Source organism: Pistacia vera, unplaced genomic scaffold, assembly GCF_008641045.1.
Source record: "Pistacia vera cultivar Batoury unplaced genomic scaffold, PisVer_v2 Contig255, whole genome shotgun sequence".
Lineage (NCBI taxonomy): Eukaryota > Viridiplantae > Streptophyta > Magnoliopsida > Sapindales > Anacardiaceae > Pistacia > Pistacia vera.
Window position 1 is genome coordinate 652,406 of NW_022196063.1, and position 19,030 is coordinate 671,435.

General features: G+C 33.9%; 4 protein-coding genes across 4 annotated transcripts; 2 read left to right on the forward strand and 2 right to left on the reverse strand.

Annotated features, from left to right (window-relative positions):
• Nucleotides 1–4,608: 4,608 nt before the first annotated feature.
• Nucleotides 4,609–7,722, forward strand: LOC116132570 (sm-like protein LSM1B). Its single transcript, XM_031418234.1, has 5 exons — nucleotides 4,609–4,999; nucleotides 6,140–6,208; nucleotides 6,303–6,418; nucleotides 6,513–6,575; nucleotides 7,270–7,722. Exons 1-5 carry the CDS (start codon nucleotides 4,939–4,941, stop codon nucleotides 7,345–7,347), a joined length of 387 nt encoding a protein of 128 aa, XP_031274094.1. The 5' UTR covers nucleotides 4,609–4,938; the 3' UTR covers nucleotides 7,348–7,722.
• Nucleotides 7,723–8,378: 656 nt separating this feature from the next.
• On the reverse strand, nucleotides 8,379–11,107 carry LOC116132542. The gene is made up of 3 exons (XM_031418204.1): nucleotides 10,875–11,107; nucleotides 9,745–9,866; nucleotides 8,379–8,907 (listed from the first exon to the last, which is right to left on the reverse strand). The coding sequence occupies exons 1-3, from the start codon at nucleotides 10,996–10,998 to the stop codon at nucleotides 8,584–8,586; spliced, it is 570 nt and encodes a 189-aa protein (XP_031274064.1). The 5' UTR covers nucleotides 10,999–11,107; the 3' UTR covers nucleotides 8,379–8,583.
• Nucleotides 11,108–13,038: 1,931 nt separating this feature from the next.
• Nucleotides 13,039–14,976, forward strand: LOC116132581 (sm-like protein LSM1B). Its single transcript, XM_031418243.1, has 5 exons — nucleotides 13,039–13,075; nucleotides 13,331–13,462; nucleotides 13,557–13,672; nucleotides 13,767–13,829; nucleotides 14,524–14,976. The coding sequence occupies exons 1-5, from the start codon at nucleotides 13,039–13,041 to the stop codon at nucleotides 14,599–14,601; spliced, it is 426 nt and encodes a 141-aa protein (XP_031274103.1). The 3' UTR covers nucleotides 14,602–14,976.
• A 656-nt stretch (nucleotides 14,977–15,632) lies between these two features.
• LOC116132551 lies at nucleotides 15,633–18,368 on the reverse strand. The gene is made up of 3 exons (XM_031418217.1): nucleotides 18,129–18,368; nucleotides 16,999–17,120; nucleotides 15,633–16,161 (listed from the first exon to the last, which is right to left on the reverse strand). Exons 1-3 carry the CDS (start codon nucleotides 18,250–18,252, stop codon nucleotides 15,838–15,840), a joined length of 570 nt encoding a protein of 189 aa, XP_031274077.1. The 5' UTR covers nucleotides 18,253–18,368; the 3' UTR covers nucleotides 15,633–15,837.
• Between the last annotated feature and the right edge of the window lie 662 nt (nucleotides 18,369–19,030).

Genomic DNA, 19,030 nt, shown 5'->3' on the forward strand with positions numbered 1-19,030 from the left:
TATGTGTTTTGGTTCCATTTGGTAATCCTACAAGGGATTGTGTGGTAGGTTCTATAGCTATATGTGATTGTAAAATTGAATAATTGCTAGTCATGTGATCTGTAGCTCCTGTATCTATGATCCAAGTGGCATTATTCAAGCAAGAAAAGAAAGCAGTAGCAGAATCAGTGAGGGTACCTAAAAGATTAGCAGTTGGAGGATTGACATTCTCCTTTCCTAAGAGCTGAAGGATTTGATTATATTGGTCAATTGTTAAAACGGGACCAATTTGAGCATTAGCATTTCCAGAAGCCTTTGTAGTTCCAGCATCTGATGACTTTAAGACTACATTTTGCATTTGAGCTTGATTAGCAGAAACCTTGCCCTTAGAATTTGTTCTACCTTTTGTGAACTGATAATCAACAGGATACCCATTTAGTTTGCAGCAACTCTCTCGTTTGTGACCAGGTAAATCACAATACTCACACTTAATATATGGTCTTTTACCCTTATATTTTTGGCCTGGATTTTGATGCTTACTGTTGTTCTGAGCATAAAGAGCAGTTGTGACTTTTGAATTAACATTCATGCCAACAAGAATTCTCTAGCTTTAATCTTGATGTACTATAGAATAGGCCTGTTTAACACTTGGCAATGGGTTCATCAATAGGATTTGACTCCTAACCATAGAATATGAGTCATTCAATCCCATTAGAAATTGTAACAATTTCTGTTGATTCAGGTGTTCAAGGAATGCCTTTGCTGATACACTATCTGGAGTAGGTAGACTTACTAACGAATCTAACTCATCCCACAAAGACTTGAGTTTGTTGTAATACACTGCTACAGTGTTTGTTCCTTGTGTAAAATTAGCAATTTCTCTATGGATACCAAAAATCCTAGTCCCATTGACTTTATGGAGTTGTTCCTTTAAATGTTGCCAAACTTGGTAAGCATCAGTAGAATATACAATTCTGTTAAAAATTTCTTTTGATACTGAATTAGAGATCCAGGATAACACTAAGGAATTGCATCTTTCCCATTGTGGCACTAACTGAGTATGAATTGATGATTTTGTGCATGTTCCATTAACGAAACCTAATTTATTTTTTGCACATAAAGAAACAGTCATAGCTGTACTCCATAATCCATAGTTTTCTATTCCTACAAGCTATTTAGAAACAAGAACAGTACCTGGTGTATCAGAAGGATGAACATAGAGAGGAGAGTTTGAATTGATCGAAGGAACAACTGATTCTTCAGTGGAGGATGTCATTGTCGACGTTGAATTCTTAGCAAATCAAGCTAGGATGAAGAAACTGAGAAATTTTCAGCTTTGTTGAGCTTAGCAAAGATCAAATTGGAAGCTTGATTCAGCTGATTTTCAAGTTAGATTACGGAAAATTGAAGCTCTGATACCATGTTGAAGAGATTGAGTGTTGGTGAACAGAGGGAAATTTGGGGAAAACTTTGCTTTATTGATTCACTTTCCATCGTTATTGTACAAATGCTTTATATTACATTAAAATAAATTAACTCAACTAACTCAGGTTGTAACTAACTAACTAATTGAACTGAAACAAAACTGATACAGTTATAACAACTATTTAACAAAAATGAAAGAGAAGAAGCAGAAGGAGGAAGAGAAGATGATGGGGGAGAAAGAGAGGAAAAAAAAAGGTGAAAGAGAAGATGAGGTGACAAGTGAGAAGAAGAAAAAAGAAAGAGAAGATGAGGTGATATATATATATATATTTGCTGACCTCATCGATCTGACTCGCTGGTCAGACTGGTTGGACCGTTCAAACCGAAAACCGGTCACTTGGCCGGGTTACCTTCTGGTCCAGGTTTCAGAATATTGATTATAATGTTTGGTTGTCATTTAATAAAAGATTCCAAAAATCCTCCAATACCAATAGTAATCACTATTGATTATATAGGTGGTAATCTAAATACCATCATTTTCTTAGGTATTTTAAGATTACTTGATAATATTAATTTTATTACAATTTTATCCCTAATTAATAAAAATTTTGGACAGTAATGCCCTTGTTTTGAAATACAATTTACATGAACCGTACAATTACAATCTTACCCCTAAGTAATAATTTTTTTGGACATTAATGCCTTTGTTTTGAAAACAATTTACATAACCTTACCATAACACCCCAACCACCCAGGAGGACTGCTGACCACTGGTAGTCGTTGGAACGGTGCAGGACTGGTCGGATCTGGTCAATCGTGCTTCGGTTTAGCTGTTTCCAACCTAATCAATGGCCGAAAATGGCCATATCCATTACGGCCAGATCCACAGCTAGAGTGGAAATGGCCAGAGAATGATCGTTAACGAGCAGGGATCTAGCCATTTCTGACCATTGATCTGGCTGGAAACGGTCAAATCGACACACAATCCAGATTCAACCAACTGTCGGTTATCCTCTTGGGTGGGTGGGGTGTTTTGACTAATTTTTAAACTTTTCTTATGGTTGTGGTGTTTTAGCAAAATCTCAAATATAGGGAGTTAAAAAATTAATTCAAATAATAATAATATAATAATATTAAAAAAGAAAGGCAATTCAATAATCTATATAACATACCCACTAATTTATTCCTCCCAACCAAACATATCAATATAACATACCCACAAATTTATTTCAATCTAACTAAACACATTTAATATAACATTCCTAGTTATTTTCAAGGTAATCTATCTTCCTATTAATATAATATTCTCACTAATACAATATTCTCACTAATACAATATTCTTTGAACCAAACACACTGTAATTGGAAAAAAACTAACGGAAAGAGATCTCAAGGTAGTTAGTTTTAGTTCAAGAGTATTTAAGCCCTACCCAATTTCTTTATCTCAATAATAGTTTTTCAAAAATTATATAATTTTTAAATTTGTATTTACCGAAAAGAGCATTAAGTCTTTTACTAAACCAACTTTTAAAAAACTCTTTTTATTTTATAAAACCCTAAACTTTTTTACAAGTTTAGAATTTTGTTTTTAAGATTAAACATATTTCACTTGGCTTGTGACTGAATGGCAAGACCTTAAGTTACCTAGAGGTCTTGTATGAACCTACCACATTTGTGACTTATCTAGTCTATTAGACTTGTAAAGTGTTCAATGGACTCCGAAAATTAGTTAAAATACGCATAAGCTGACCCGAACATCTTGGTTAAAAAAAAAAAAATTTAAACATATTTTGAAGTGACGGAGGATGAATTCGATCAATGGATGATAATAATCATGAAAAAGTAAAATTTTAATTATTTTCTTGTTAAAATTTTCTTTTGCCATCTATGATTTCTTGGTTAAAAAAAAAAAAAAAGACACGTGAAAAATGTGATACTAAACAAGCTTTCATTACCCTCTTCCTACAGCAAATGGTCTTTGCTTGATAGCTTTGGAAAATCAACAAAGGAGGTTGTTAACGTAATGGAGGATATTTAGGATACAAAATATTATGCTTAATGTTATTGAATGAATGTCATGAAATTTAACATAGATAAAAAAGATGTAAAAAAAAAGCAACTAGAATTTAATGTAAGAATAAAATTAGATGGTGAGGTTTATGAAGAGATTTTGAAACAAAATCTTAGAAAGGAATTATCTTGGAATAAAATAAAATATATTTATTATTTCAAATAATTTTAATTATTATTAGAGTTTAAAGAAAGATTGTACGAGACTTAAATAACACCACTCTTATTTTAGTCCAATGGTGTTAGGCCGTTTCTGTAAATACTTTTTCTAATTTTAGGTTTACTAATAAAATTAATTATTTCTTCTATTCAATTCTGAATTTGCGAGTATATTTGTTTTGTAGGCATATTTTGCTGTTTATACAAAAGATTTCGTGTATTTATTCATATGCAAAAACAAAAACTTGTCAAGTAGAGATTGGATTCTTACACTAACAATTATAAATAAATTATGATAATAAACAACTTCAAATTTGAAAGTCTAGTTCTAATAATTTGTATCAAATCACATATTTATGTATAAAATACCAATTAGATATTATTTATATCATATCATAACTCATAAGAGGTTTAATTTGATTAATTAATTTTAATAAATTAAACATTAGAATGCACTTATCCAGATCACATAATCCCATCATAGGAACGAAGGGACACCCAAAAAAATCAATTATAATATAATTTGCCACGCGTCCAGACCTAATTGACTACTTAAAGTCTTTAACTAAACTAAATACTAGCGGGATCGGGCCTATGCACAAACTCCAATAATTGAATCCCTCCCCACATTTACATTCACTAAATTACAACTTTTTAATCAAATTTAATTTACTCCCGGAAGATTTATTATTGCCTTTTTTATTAATTTATTTTTATATTAATAGTAAATAGTATTAAATATTATCTCAAAATGCATTTAAGTTTTTGGCAAAATTTTTTTTATAAAAGATTTATTTATATATACAAGTTTAAAAAGTCTTCGATAATTATATATATATTAATAATAATTATAGTAAAATTGAATAAGATCAATGATAAAAAAAAAAAAAAATAGTAATAAATAATATAAAATTTGAAAGGTCAAAGCTTCAAAGCTTTGGTTCTAACTCTGTTATTATAACTTCAATAAAAATAAAAAAATAAAAAAAAATACAGAGTTTTGTTTGGCGATGGCTTTAGTTTTGTGACTTTTGTCAAAAAGGTCTAAACCTAACTCTATAATAGCGTGCCATAATTAGCTCGCAGATTTTTCCTCTTTTATCATGAAATGGAGTTGAGGGGTGTGCAGTAAAATTAGGGTTTTGTTTTGCTCCTATTTTTGAGTTACCTGTTTAAAGAAGCATTTAGATTTGGTAGGTATTTTTTCTTTTTTTAAATTTTCTTGGAGGGTTGATTGAAAGCCAATGCCATTGGTATTAGTTTGGGAGAAAGTTGTAGTATTAGCATCACAAAACACTCAATTCAATGTCGTGGGCTAGCCCAGAAGATATTTCTCTCTCCACTTCTCTCGCCACCTATCTTGACAGTAATCTCTCTCTCGCTCTATATATATATATATATATATATATTTTTTTTTTTTTGTACTTTTTCAGATTGAAATGGGATGTCAATTTATTGCAATCCGGTTATTTGATTTTCAGTACTGATTTCGTTTATGTGTGAATTTTGGTTGCGCATTAGATTCTTTTTGAGTTTCTGGATTTATTATTCTGTTTACTTTACTGTTTGATTTACTTTTCTTTTCTTGAATAAGAAAAAAATTGGTCAAGTTTCAGTTGTTTTTACTGCCTTGTTAAATTAGAAGCAAGTACAACTAGAAGGAAATGAGTGTAATTTGTTCTTGAACTAATCAAAGCTGATGTTGCTACTAATTAAGGTCGAATGGAAAGAATTAATAGGATTTATATTGCCTTTTTCCGCCACTTGGGTCTGATTTAAATTTTGTTTTTCTTGGAGTGCCAACATCATAATATTATGGGGATTTAAGCTTGAAGGTTAGCTTATTGTTTGGGCCAGTAGTTTGCTTCCACAAAGGTCTGGTGTTCGATTTCCCACGGACCTGCCTTGTGTAAAACCTAGAGGACTGCTGTATAAAGGTGATGTATTTCGGCGGAATCTGTTTTAGTATTAGAGTTTACTAAGTGAATTTGTAGGGTTTTTTTTTTTAATAAGAAAATGCTTCCTGTACAGCATCCGATTGCAATTTGACCTTTCTGCTCTAGGGAAATGTTTCAATTGTCAAACTGAAGTCTGATACAGTATATCATTCTCAGAAGTCATTAAAAAAAGTGAGAGTATTAGGAAACAGGCATGGTTTTGGATGCATTTGTTGTTTCCCTGGATACTTGTAAATGTTTGATGGTCTTTGTTTGTCACATTGTTATCCTCTCAGAGGTGGAAGTGAAGTTTGTTGTATGAGCATTTATTTTTTCTAGTGCATGCAAATTTCTTTATATCTTCTGAACTTTCTTTTATGAGTTTTCTTTGTTCTCATATTGATACAAACTTCTACATGTAATGTCTTTATCGTAATCAACAGAAATAGTCTCACACTCTCGCTAAGTTATATATAATTAAGAATTATGTTGACATATATGTTAAGTGACTGTAGGACAGTCAACTCATTGCATATTGTCTGCTCCTTACCCTTTTATATGCCTTGCAGAAAAAATTCTTGTCTTGCTGCGTGATGGTCGAAAGCTCTTGGGGCTACTCCGTTCCTTTGATCAATTTGGTAGTATATCCATTTCACAACGGTTGCAAATTTTGCATGGCCTAAGTCCTTTTGAACTTTTGTTGCTGACGGAAATTCCTTTTCCCATGTACAGCTAATGTTGTTCTTGAAGGTGCTTGTGAGCGAATTATTGTTGGAGATCTTTACTGTGACATTCCCTTAGGTCTATATGTAATCCGTGGGGAGAATGTTGTTTTAATTGGAGAGCTGGTATATGTTTTGTCTATAGTTCTGTGAGGCTCAATTATTTTCAATTTCTTCTCTAGAATATTATGTTTCTTAGTTTCCGCTACTCATCATGTAGGATTTAGAAAAGGAGGAGCTTCCCCCGCATATGACTCGTGTATCAACAGCAGAAATAAAAAGAGTAAGCACCTTGACTCTGGTGTTGATCTATGCTTATACTGCACTTTTGTATGTTGGAATGTTTATACTGTGGGCGCATAGTTGAAGCATGTGAAGTGAATTTAATTTATGATTGCCTTTGTGGTTTAGATGGAGGTAGGCTGCCATCCTAGCATCCCACCTCAAGGTGGGTTAGTTGTGAGAAACTTCCTAATGACATGAGTAATATGTTAGGTTCAGGTTAAACATAGGTCTCTTTAAATATGTGTAGGTGATTTTTCCAGAAAAGCAAATCCAGTAATGGTGCCTGGAACAAAATTAGTTTGGTTACCTTGGAGCAGCACTAAAATTGATAAATGAATCTACCTACTGCTTGAGATATATTTGAGAACTGCCCTTCTTTTTGTAAAAGTTTTATTATTGTGATATTATGAAATGGATATCCAAGCACTGTTCGTAAAAACCTTGTGACTATTTCATGTCCCAAAGTTCCTCTAGTTATCAGATTGATATTCTTAGAAACCTCATGAAAAATATGAAAAATATTTCTGTTATTATGCCCATATTGGATTTTTTTTTCTACTGTTGTCCTGTTTTTCTTTAGGCTTGTCCTAAATAATGAAAGCTGCTCACTGCATTAATATGATCAATTGAATGCATATGTATTTTGTTTTGCGTGTTGTGAGCTACTGATATCCATTTTCTCCTCTCTTCAGGCTCAGAAAGCAGAAAAGGATGCTACTGTTTTAAAGGGCTCCATGAGAAAAAGAATGGAGTTCCTTGATTTTGATTAACAGGTCCAGTTGTTTTTGTTACAAGTTCACACCTTGTTTGCAAATATTATTGCAGCGGAGACCCAAAAGAAAATGGAAGAGGGTGGGAAAAGTCAAACTTATTATTGCTTCCTGTCTTGCTGGAGGTTAGTAAAAAGAAGAAAAAAAAATAGTAACAATTCTGAAGGCCTAATTTGCTAAAGTTGGGGAGAATGTTGGGTTTCCGGACTGTTAGAGCCATGATGACATTTTCCTTAGACCTCCGTAGCATGTGGGGTAAATTGATATGTGCAGTACACAAAACTGGGTTCTTTAGTTTTAGTTAGGTTTTTGATTTTTTCTAGTTGTATCAAAATTTATGTTTGATCTCCCCGGTTATTCTCTTTTTACTCCCTCTTCCGGTTTTTGGTTCTCAGTTGAACAAACTGTTGAAATTGCTTTGGGTTGTTGCTTTGGTGTGCCGCATTTTGTAATGGCACAGTTTCTTTCTATTCATTTGTAATGTGGTTATGTCAATTTAAAATTACACTCAAAAGTTCTTTTAATAACTGTTAAAAGCCTTTTTAGATGCTATTTTCCAATGCTTAAAACCTTAGTATCTCAGCTCTGGATGTATTTGCATACTTGTTGAGCATAAAAAATCCGTCTACTACTGAGTTTTACAAAATGAAAATATAATTGAACAAGATGGGTGCAATCTAAGTACAGAAGTGAATGGCTAAGGATTTTGGCCCTTCAAGCAGTCATGGCATCCAGTACCCTCTGTCTTGTGACTTAACACGTAAATTCATGTTGCTTATTGAACTGCAGTAATTTGTTTGTTGACCAACAGTTTGAGTATTTTTCAGAACATAAAATACTAAGCTTTGTTCTAGCACAAAAGTAGAAGTGTAGAACTATTCGAAGTTCCTTCTTTTCTGGCGGCTTTCAGCATTCTGCACTCATTATAGTCATAACCATCCCTTTATGGAGGAGACCTTTAGATGCTTATTAAATTATGAGATTCTTAAAGTTGCTGTAGGTTTCATTTGCCAAATGGAAATGCTGATTGCTGAATACAAAGACTCAAAGTCTTCCGATTGTTTTATAATTTGAAGTGAAAAATATTACAAATTTCACGCATATAGTAGACTAGCTGATTTCCAGAGATACAAGTAAAACTTTGGAGGTACGTAGTTTACTCAGAAGCTGATTTCCACAAGCATTGGTGCATTACAAGCCAGAAATTCCCAGATCGGTACAGAAACAGTCTTCTCTTTACTCAGAAAAGGTAAGTAGAGAGATGAGCTCTGCATGATTGGGAAAACGAGATATAATATCAGAGCGCTTTGCCAACTCAAAGTCCTCAAACTGAAAGGCAGGTGCACAAGTGCAGCCAACAAGGGAGTAGTGGCTGTCGGCATCCCTAGGTTCAACTTTGCTCACCAACCCATCTGAGGATATCTGAACATCCTTGGTTGGAAAAGAACCAAACCATACATTTGGAGGCACTGTGTACTGAGGTTGCTGATTGCTTCCAACAAGATCATTTCCTAGACTTGTTAATTTAATTTGTCCATCTTTCTCATCTAGTTCAAATATCTGAGGAAAAATATATAATGTTGGAAAGATAGACAACGTCAAACAAAACAGAAATATTGGCAAGAGGCAAAAAGTTTGCAAATCAGAGAATCTCTTCTCTACAAAGGTCATTTGTCCTCAGCAATGTGTTTGCACAGCTTAAGAATTACATTTCAAGGAAAATTAATCATTGACTTTAGATAAGAAATACATCATGCAAAACAGATTTTTATCCATATATTTTATTGTTTAAAGGGGAAAGCTCCAATGAGTTCTTACCTACAATGAAATTTCAGAACGAACACATCAAAGAAAGTGCTACTCTAATCAACATCAATCATATGCTTCACTGTTGATGTTAAGTGTCTTTTCTTTTGTATGACCAATCAGAAATCCCAGAGAGGAGATTGTGATAGCCAAAGCAGAAATCACTTGATAAGGACTAACAAAATAAATGCTTTCAATTATAGAAAAACAGTTCTGTGGAATCCAAAGGTAGCTTTGGCAAGCACAAATTCAATTAACGCAAGGCCAAATTCAGTTGACAGTGCTAAAGGTTGATACAAAACTAACCTGCGATGCAGTACCCATGAACAAATCTAGTTCATAACAAAGGATCATTTTTCCTAGGGCTCCTACAGCTGGGCTATTTGGGACTGAGGCACTAAATTATAAATAACTGTCAAATAAAATTTATTTTGCGGTGGAAACCAGGCTTGACAAGTTCAATGAAAGCAAACTATTACCAGCTATCAAAGTAAAAACTTATTTTGTAATGGAAACCAGGCTTAGAAGTTAGAAAGGCCAATGAATGCACACTATTTTTAGCTTTTAAAGTAAAGCCAGTATCAGTCGTACCGTAAGAGGTTCTCCAGCATAAAAATGCCAGGTTTCTGCACATGGTATTCGGTGAAGGTGTGACACGCTGCCTGATGGTAGTAGGAAATAAATACATGTGCTGACAGGGCGATCAACCTTGTCTGCAGAGAACATTAAGTCTTAAGATATATAACTTTATTGAATTCCACGACTAGAAAAGAGTAGACTACAGGCTTTAACAGTCTCGAGTTAAATTAAGTTTATTTCCTGAATAGATTCCTATTACCAAATCAAATGTATCTACACTCCCACGAAATTCAAAATCAAACAAAATATATTGGAAATAACATTCAAGAACAGCATTTCAATTTTCATGAATGTTTTATAAATAAAATTACCGAAGTAGTATGAAGATTCTATCACATTACTTTAATTTAAACCATATTTTTGAAGAAATATCAGCAAATTTGAAGATATAAAATCAAATTATTAGCTCTATGAAACTGTACAACTTAATTTCAACATAAACAAAGCAAATATAAATTCCTCAAAATTAAAAATCTAGCCAGACCCATCTAAAATGCGCCCATCAACTACATTGTTAACTTCTGAGAAATCATAAATGATTAGGAATCCAAGCCAAGCTTTTGACTTCAGAATCTATTCTGAGAAACTATGTCCATAAGAATCCAAAAATCAATACCAAATCAGTACATGTATAAATCAGTGAATCCCATCAAACCGCCAATTAAAAAACACATATTTCATGCAGTCTTACTTTCAAAATGATTTCTTGAGCACCCAGGACGAAAAGCACATAAAATAGGTCAACTTCCAACGATAAACGCAGAGAATATACAATAAGAAATTGCTGCCTTTTCCACTAATGCGAGTGGGGAGATGGCAGTCATAGGATCAGAATACCTTGAACCATGACCCAAGGGCAGTCAATCCTCAGTAAAGTTAGGGGATAAAGTAGTAAAACCCTAGAAATTAAACATCAAATATTCTAAAACAAGAAAAAATCTATACCCAGATTGGTAAAGAAGATATTTGCTGGATTTGTAGCATATAAGATCCGGAAACAATGAAAGCCATATTATCAACCATGCCAAAAGAAAGCAAAAGTGAAAGAAGAAAGGTAAGATTTAAATTGAGTAAAGACTTACATTGAGGAGGCAGTTGAGATTTGGAGAGAACAATAGAAGAATCTCTAAACGTTTCTGCGTAAAACCCACCTTCTGGGTGTGGTTTTAGGTTCAGCTTTGCTGCAATCTCTGACGAGGTAACCATCCTTACTTTCACTTTCTTCTCCTTCAACAACTAAGGATTGTCTAAATTTGTCTTCAACAACACCCATTCATCATTTTCTCCATCTCGTGTTAAGACTTAAGAGGTTGAGTTGGTAAACCAAAGATGGAGCCCACAGTTTTGGAAAACGATCGTTAACAATTCTTTTTCTTTTTCATTTTTAAATATTTTTTGTTCCCCGGCCCGTTAGAGCCATGATGACATTTTCCTTAGACCTCCGTACATGTGGGGTAAATTGATATGTGCAGTACACAAAACTGGGTTCTTTAGTTTTAGTTAGGTTTTGATTTTTTCTAGTTGTATCAAAATTATGTTGAGTCTCCCCGTTATTCTCTTATTACTCCCTCTTCCGGTTTTTGGTTCTCAGTTGAACAAACTGTTGAAATTGCTTTGGGTTGTTGCTTTGTGTGCCGCATTTTGTAATGGCACAGTTCTTTCTATTCATTGTAATGTGGTTATTAATTTAAATTAAACTCAAAGTTCTTTAATAACTGTTAAAAGCTTTTTAGATGCTATTTTCCAATGCTTAAACCTAGTATCTCAGCTCTGGATGTATTTGCTACTTGTTGAGCATAAAAAATCCGTCTACTACTGAGTTTTACAAAATGAAAATATAATTGAACAAGATGGGTGCAATCTAATCAAGTACAGAAGTGATGGCAAGGATTTTGGCCCTTCAAGCAGCATGGCATCCATACCCTCTGTCTGTGACTTAACACGTAAATTCATGTTGCTTATTGAACTGCGTAATTTGTTTGTGACCAACAGTTTGAGTATTTTTCAGAACATAAAATACTAGCTTTGTTCTAGCACAAAAGTAGAAGTGTAGAACTATTCGAAGTTCCTTCTTTTCGCGGCTTTCAGCATTCTGCACTCATTATAGTCATAACCATCCTTTTATGGAGGAGACCTTTAGATGCTTATTAAATTATGAGATTCTTAAAGTTGCTGTAGGTTTCATTTGCCAATGGAATGCTGAATACAAAGACTCAAAGTCTTCCGATTGTTTATAATTTGAAGTGAAAAATATTACAAATTTCACGCATATGTAGACTAGCTGATTCCAGAGATACAAGTAAAACTTTGGAGGTACTTAGTTACTCAGAAGCTGATTTCCACAAGCATTGGTGCATTACAAGCCGGAAATTCCCAGATCGGTACAGAAACAGTCTTCTCTTTACTCAGAAAAGTGAGTAGAGAGATGAGCTTGCATGATTGGGAAAACGAGAAATAAATCGGAGCCTTTGCCACTCAAAGTCCTCAAACTGAAGGCAGCGTGCACTATTTTTTCAGATTGAAATGGGATGTCAATTTATTGCAATCCGGTTATTTGATTTTCAGTACTGATTTCGTTTATGTGTGAATTTTGGTTGCGCATTAGATTCTTTTTGAGTTTCTGGATTTATTATTCTGTTTACTTTACTGTTTGATTTACTTTTCTTTTCTTGAATAAGAAAAAAATTGGTCAAGTTTCAGTTGTTTTTACTGCCTTGTTAAATTAGAAGCAAGTACAACTAGAAGGAAATTGGTGTAATTTGTTCTTGAACTAATCAAAGCTGATGTTGCTACTAACTAAGGTCGATGTGGAGTAGAATGGAAAGAATTAATAGGATTTATATTGCCTTTTTCCGCCACTTGGGTCTGATTTAAATTTTGTTTTTCTTGGAGTGCCAACATCATAATATTATGGGGATTTAAGCGTGAAGGTTAGCTTATTGTTTGCGCCGGTAGTTTGCTTCCACAAAGGTCTGGTGTTCGATTTCCCACGGACCTGCCTTGTGGAAAACCTAGAGGACTGCTGTATAAAGGTGATGTATTTCGGTGGAATCTGTTTTAGTATTAGAGTTTACTAAGTGAATTTGGAGGGTTTTTTTTTTTAATAAGAAAATGCTTCCTGTAGAGCATCCGATTGCAATTTGACCTTTCTGCTCTAGGGAAATGCTTCAATTGTCAAACTGAAGTCTGATACAGTATATCATTCTCAGAAGTCATTAAAAAAAGTGAGAGTATTAGGAAACAGGCATGGTTTTGGATGCATTTGTTGTTTCCCTGGATACTTGTAAATGTTTGATGGTCTTTGTTTGTCACATTGTTATCCTCTCAGAGGTGGAAGTGAAGTTTGTTGTATGAGCATTTATTTTTTCTAGTGCATGCAAATTTCTTTATATCTTCTGAACTTTCTTTTATGAGTTTTCTTTGTTCTCATATTGATACAAACTTCTACATGTAATGTCTTTATCGTAATCAACAGAATTAGTCTCACACTCTCGCTAAGTTATATATAATTAAGAATTATGTTGACATATATGTGAAGTGACTGTAGGACAGTCAACTCATTGCATATTGTCTGCTCCTTACCCTTTTATATGCCTTGCAGAAAAAATTCTTGTCTTGCTGCGTGATGGTCGAAAGCTCTTGGGCCTACTCCGTTCCTTTGATCAATTTGGTAGTATATCCATTTCACAACGGTTGCAAATTTTGCATGGCCTAAGTCCTTTTGAACTTTTGTTGCTGACGGAAATTCCTTTTCCCATGTACAGCTAATGTTGTTCTTGAAGGTGCTTGTGAGCGAATTATTGTTGGAGATCTTTACTGTGACATTCCCTTAGGTCTATATGTAATCCGTGGGGAGAATGTTGTTTTAATTGGAGAGCTGGTATATGTTTTGTCTATAGTTCTGTGAGGCTCAATTATTTTCAATTTCTTCTCTAGAATATTATGTTTCTTAGTTTCCGCTACTCATCATGTAGGATTTAGAAAAGGAGGAGCTTCCCCCGCATATGACTCGTGTATCAACAGCAGAAATAAAAAGAGTAAGCACCTTGACTCTGGTGTTGATCTATGCTTATACTGCACTTTTGTATGTTGGAATGTTTATACTGTGGGCGCATAGTTGAAGCATGTGAAGTGAATTTAATTTATGATTGCCTTTGTGGTTTAGATGGAGGTAGGCTGCCATCCTAGCATCCCACCTCAAGGTGGGTTAGTTGTGAGAAACTTCCTAATGACATGAGTAATATGTTAGGTTCAGGTTAAACATAGGTCTCTTTAAATATGTGTAGGTGATTTTTCCAGAAAAGCAAATCCAGTAATGGTGCCTGGAACAAAATTAGTTTGGTTACCTTGGAGCAGCACTAAAATTGATAAATGAATCTACCTACTGCTTGAGATATATTTGAGAACTGCCCTTCTTTTTGTAAAAGTTTTATTATTGTGATATTATGAAATGGATATCCAAGCACTGTTCGTAAAAACCTTGTGACTATTTCATGTCCCAAAGTTCCTCTAGTTATCAGATTGATATTCTTAGAAACCTCATGAAAAATATGAAAAATATTTCTGTTATTATGCCCATATTGGATTTTTTTTTCTACTGTTGTCCTGTTTTTCTTTAGGCTTGTCCTAAATAATGAAAGCTGCTCACTGCATTAATATGATCAATTGAATGCATATGTATTTTGTTTTGCGTGTTGTGAGCTACTGATATCCATTTTCTCCTCTCTTCAGGCTCAGAAAGCAGAAAAGGATGCTACTGTTTTAAAGGGCTCCATGAGAAAAAGAATGGAGTTCCTTGATTTTGATTAACAGGTCCAGTTGTTTTTGTTACAAGTTCACACCTTGTTTGCAAATATTATTGCAGCGGAGACCCAAAAGAAAATGGAAGAGGGTGGGAAAAGTCAAACTTATTATTGCTTCCTGTCTTGCTGGAGGTTAGTAAAAAGAAGAAAAAAAAATAGTAACAATTCTGAAGGCCTAATTTGCTAAAGTTGGGGAGAATGTTGGGTTTCCGGACTGTTAGAGCCATGATGACATTTTCCTTAGACCTCCGTAGCATGTGGGGTAAATTGATATGTGCAGTACACAAAACTGGGTTCTTTAGTTTTAGTTAGGTTTTTGATTTTTTCTAGTTGTATCAAAATTTATGTTTGATCTCCCCGGTTATTCTCTTTTTACTCCCTCTTCCGGTTTTTGGTTCTCAGTTGAACAAACTGTTGAAATTGCTTTGGGTTGTTGCTTTGGTGTGCCGCATTTTGTAATGGCACAGTTTCTTTCTATTCATTTGTAATGTGGTTATGTCAATTTAAAATTACACTCAAAAGTTCTTTTAATAACTGTTAAAAGCCTTTTTAGATGCTATTTTCCAATGCTTAAAACCTTAGTATCTCAGCTCTGGATGTATTTGCATACTTGTTGAGCATAAAAAATCCGTCTACTACTGAGTTTTACAAAATGAAAATATAATTGAACAAGATGGGTGCAATCTAAGTACAGAAGTGAATGGCTAAGGATTTTGGCCCTTCAAGCAGTCATGGCATCCAGTACCCTCTGTCTTGTGACTTAACACGTAAATTCATGTTGCTTATTGAACTGCAGTAATTTGTTTGTTGACCAACAGTTTGAGTATTTTTCAGAACATAAAATACTAAGCTTTGTTCTAGCACAAAAGTAGAAGTGTAGAACTATTCGAAGTTCCTTCTTTTCTGGCGGCTTTCAGCATTCTGCACTCATTATAGTCATAACCATCCCTTTATGGAGGAGACCTTTAGATGCTTATTAAATTATGAGATTCTTAAAGTTGCTGTAGGTTTCATTTGCCAAATGGAAATGCTGATTGCTGAATACAAAGACTCAAAGTCTTCCGATTGTTTTATAATTTGAAGTGAAAAATATTACAAATTTCACGCATATAGTAGACTAGCTGATTTCCAGAGATACAAGTAAAACTTTGGAGGTACGTAGTTTACTCAGAAGCTGATTTCCACAAGCATTGGTGCATTACAAGCCAGAAATTCCCAGATCGGTACAGAAACAGTCTTCTCTTTACTCAGAAAAGGTAAGTAGAGAGATGAGCTCTGCATGATTGGGAAAACGAGATATAATATCAGAGCGCTTTGCCAACTCAAAGTCCTCAAACTGAAAGGCAGGTGCACAAGTGCAGCCAACAAGGGAGTAGTGGCTGTCGGCATCCCTAGGTTCAACTTTGCTCACCAACCCATCTGAGGATATCTGAACATCCTTGGTTGGAAAAGAACCAAACCATACATTTGGAGGCACTGTGTACTGAGGTTGCTGATTGCTTCCAACAAGATTATTTCCTAGACTTGTTAATTTAATTTGTCCATCTTTCTCATCTAGTTCAAATATCTGAGGAAAAATATATAATGTTGGAAAGATAGACAACGTCAAACAAAACAGAAATATTGGCAAGAGGCAAAAAGTTTGCAAATCAGAGAATCTCTTCTCTACAAAGGTCATTTGTCCTCAGCAATGTGTTTGCACAGCTTAAGAATTACATTTCAAGGAAAATTAATCATTGACTTTAGATAAGAAATACATCATGCGAAACAGATTTTTATCCATATCTTTTATTGTTTAAAGGGGAAAGCTCCAATGAGTTCTTACCTACAATGAAATTTCAGAACGAACACATCAAAGAAACTGCTACTCTAATCAACATCAATCATATGCTTCACTGTTTATGTTAAGTGTTTTTTCTTTTGTATGACCAATCAGAAATCCCAGGGAGGAGATTGTGATAGCCAAAGCAGAAATCACTTGATGAGGACTAACAAAATAAATGCTTTCAATTATAGAAAAACAGTTCTGTGGAATCCAAAGGTAGCTTTGGCAAGCACAAATTCAATTAACGCAAGGCCAAATACAGTTGACAGTGCTAAAGGTTGATACAAAACTAACCTGCGATGCAGTACCCATGAACAAATCTAGTTCATAACAAAGGATCATTTTTCCTAGGGCTCCTACAGCTGGGCTATTTGGGACTGAGGCACTAAATTATAAATAACTGTCAAATAAAATTTATTTTGCGGTGGAAACCAGGCTTGACAAGTTCAATGAAAGCAAACTATTACCAGCTATCAAAGTAAAAACTTATTTTGTAATGGAAACCAGGCTTAGAAGTTAGAAAGGCCAATGAATGCACACTATTTTTAGCTTTTAAAGTAAAGCCAGTATCAGTCGTACCGTAAGAGGTTCTCCAGCATAAAAATGCCAGGTTTCTGCACATGGTATTCGGTGAAGGTGTGACACGCTGCCTGATGGTAGTAGGAAATAAATACATGTGCTGACAGGGCGATCAACCTTGTCTGCAGAGAACATTAAGTCTTAAGATATATAACTTTATTGAATTCCACGACTAGAAAAGAGTAGACTACAGGCTTTAACAGTCTCGAGTTAAATTAAGTTTATTTCCTGAATAGATTCCTATTACCAAATCAAATGTATCTACACTCCCACGAAATTCAAAATCAAACAAAATATATTGGAAATAACATTCAAGAACAGCATTTCAATTTTCATGAATGTTTTATAAATAAAATTACCGAAGTAGTATGAAGATTCTATCACATTACTTTAATTTAAACCATATTTTTGAAGAAATATCAGCAAATTTGAAGATATAAAATCAAATTATTAGCTCTATGAAACTGTACAACTTAATTTCAACATAAACAAAGCAAATATAAATTCCTCAAAATTAAAAATCTAGCCAGACCCATCTAAAATGCGCCCATCAACTACATTGTTAACTTCTGAGAAATCATAAATGATTAGGAATCCAAGCCAAGCTTTTGACTTCAGAATCTATTCTGAGAAACTATGTCCATAAGAATCCAAAAATCAATACCAAATCAGTACATGTATAAATCAGTGAATCCCATCAAACCGCCAATTAAAAAACACATATTTCATGCAGTCTTACTTTCAAAATGATTTCTTGAGCACCCAGGACGAAAAGCACATAAAATAGGTCAACTTCCAACGATAAACGCAGAGAATATACAATAAGAAATTGCTGCCTTTTCCACTAATGCGAGTGGGGAGATGGCAGTCATAGGATCAGAATACCTTGAACCATGACCCAAGGGCAGTCAATCCTCAGTAAAGTTAGGGGATAAAGTAGTAAAACCCTAGAAATTAAACATCAAATATTCTAAAACAAGAAAAAATCTATACCCAGATTGGTAAAGAAGATATTTGCTGGATTTGTAGCATATAAGATCCGGAAACAATGAAAGCCATATTATCAACCATGCCAAAAGAAAGCAAAAGTGAAAGAAGAAAGGTAAGATTTAAATTGAGTAAAGACTTACATTGAGGAGGCAGTTGAGATTTGGAGAGAACAATAGAAGAATCTCTAAACGTTTCTGCATAAAACCCACCTTCTGGGTGTGGTTTTAGGTTCAGCTTTGCTGCAATCTCTGACGAGGTAACCATCCTTACTTTCACTTTCTTCTCCTTCAACAACTAAGGATTGTCTAAATTTGTCTTCAACAACACCCATTCATCATTTTCTCCATCTCGTGTTAAGACTTAAGAGGTTGAGTTGGTAAACCAAAGATGGAGCCCACAGTTTTGGAAAACGATCGTTAACAATTCTTTTTCTTTTTCATTTTTAAATATTTTTTTAGTATAATAATTTCAGAACAATTGTTTCAAACACTACTGTTTTACTCCTTTGACTAAATAAAATGTTGCTGACTATTAAATTTATATTGAAAGGACAAAAATACCCCTTTTTTAAAGTGTTATATATATATATATATCACTAAAAACAAAAATACATTATACATTACAAATTGAAACAAATAAACATATTACATATTAGAAAACCAGAATGATATAAATATGATGAATTTTTAGTGTATAATGTTGTTTATTTAATTTGAATTTGTGGTGTGTTCTGTGTTTATTTAATTTAGGGTTGATTGCATAAGTAATTTTTTGTTTTCTTAAAAGGGGCATTTCTGTATTTTCATATAATTTTAATGATCTTTATTTAGTCAAATGACTAAACTAGTGGTATTTGAATTTTGAAACCATTGTCCTGAACAGAATAAACGGAAACCATAGGGACAAAAAGAAGATGCAGAATTTTATAATTATTTTCACATGCAGGTTTAACTTTAGACCATGCCCTGGAAACTTGGTGAAGTTGATTGAGAAGGAAGAACAGTAGAATGCGGAAAATGGAGAGGAGAGGAGGGATGTTTAA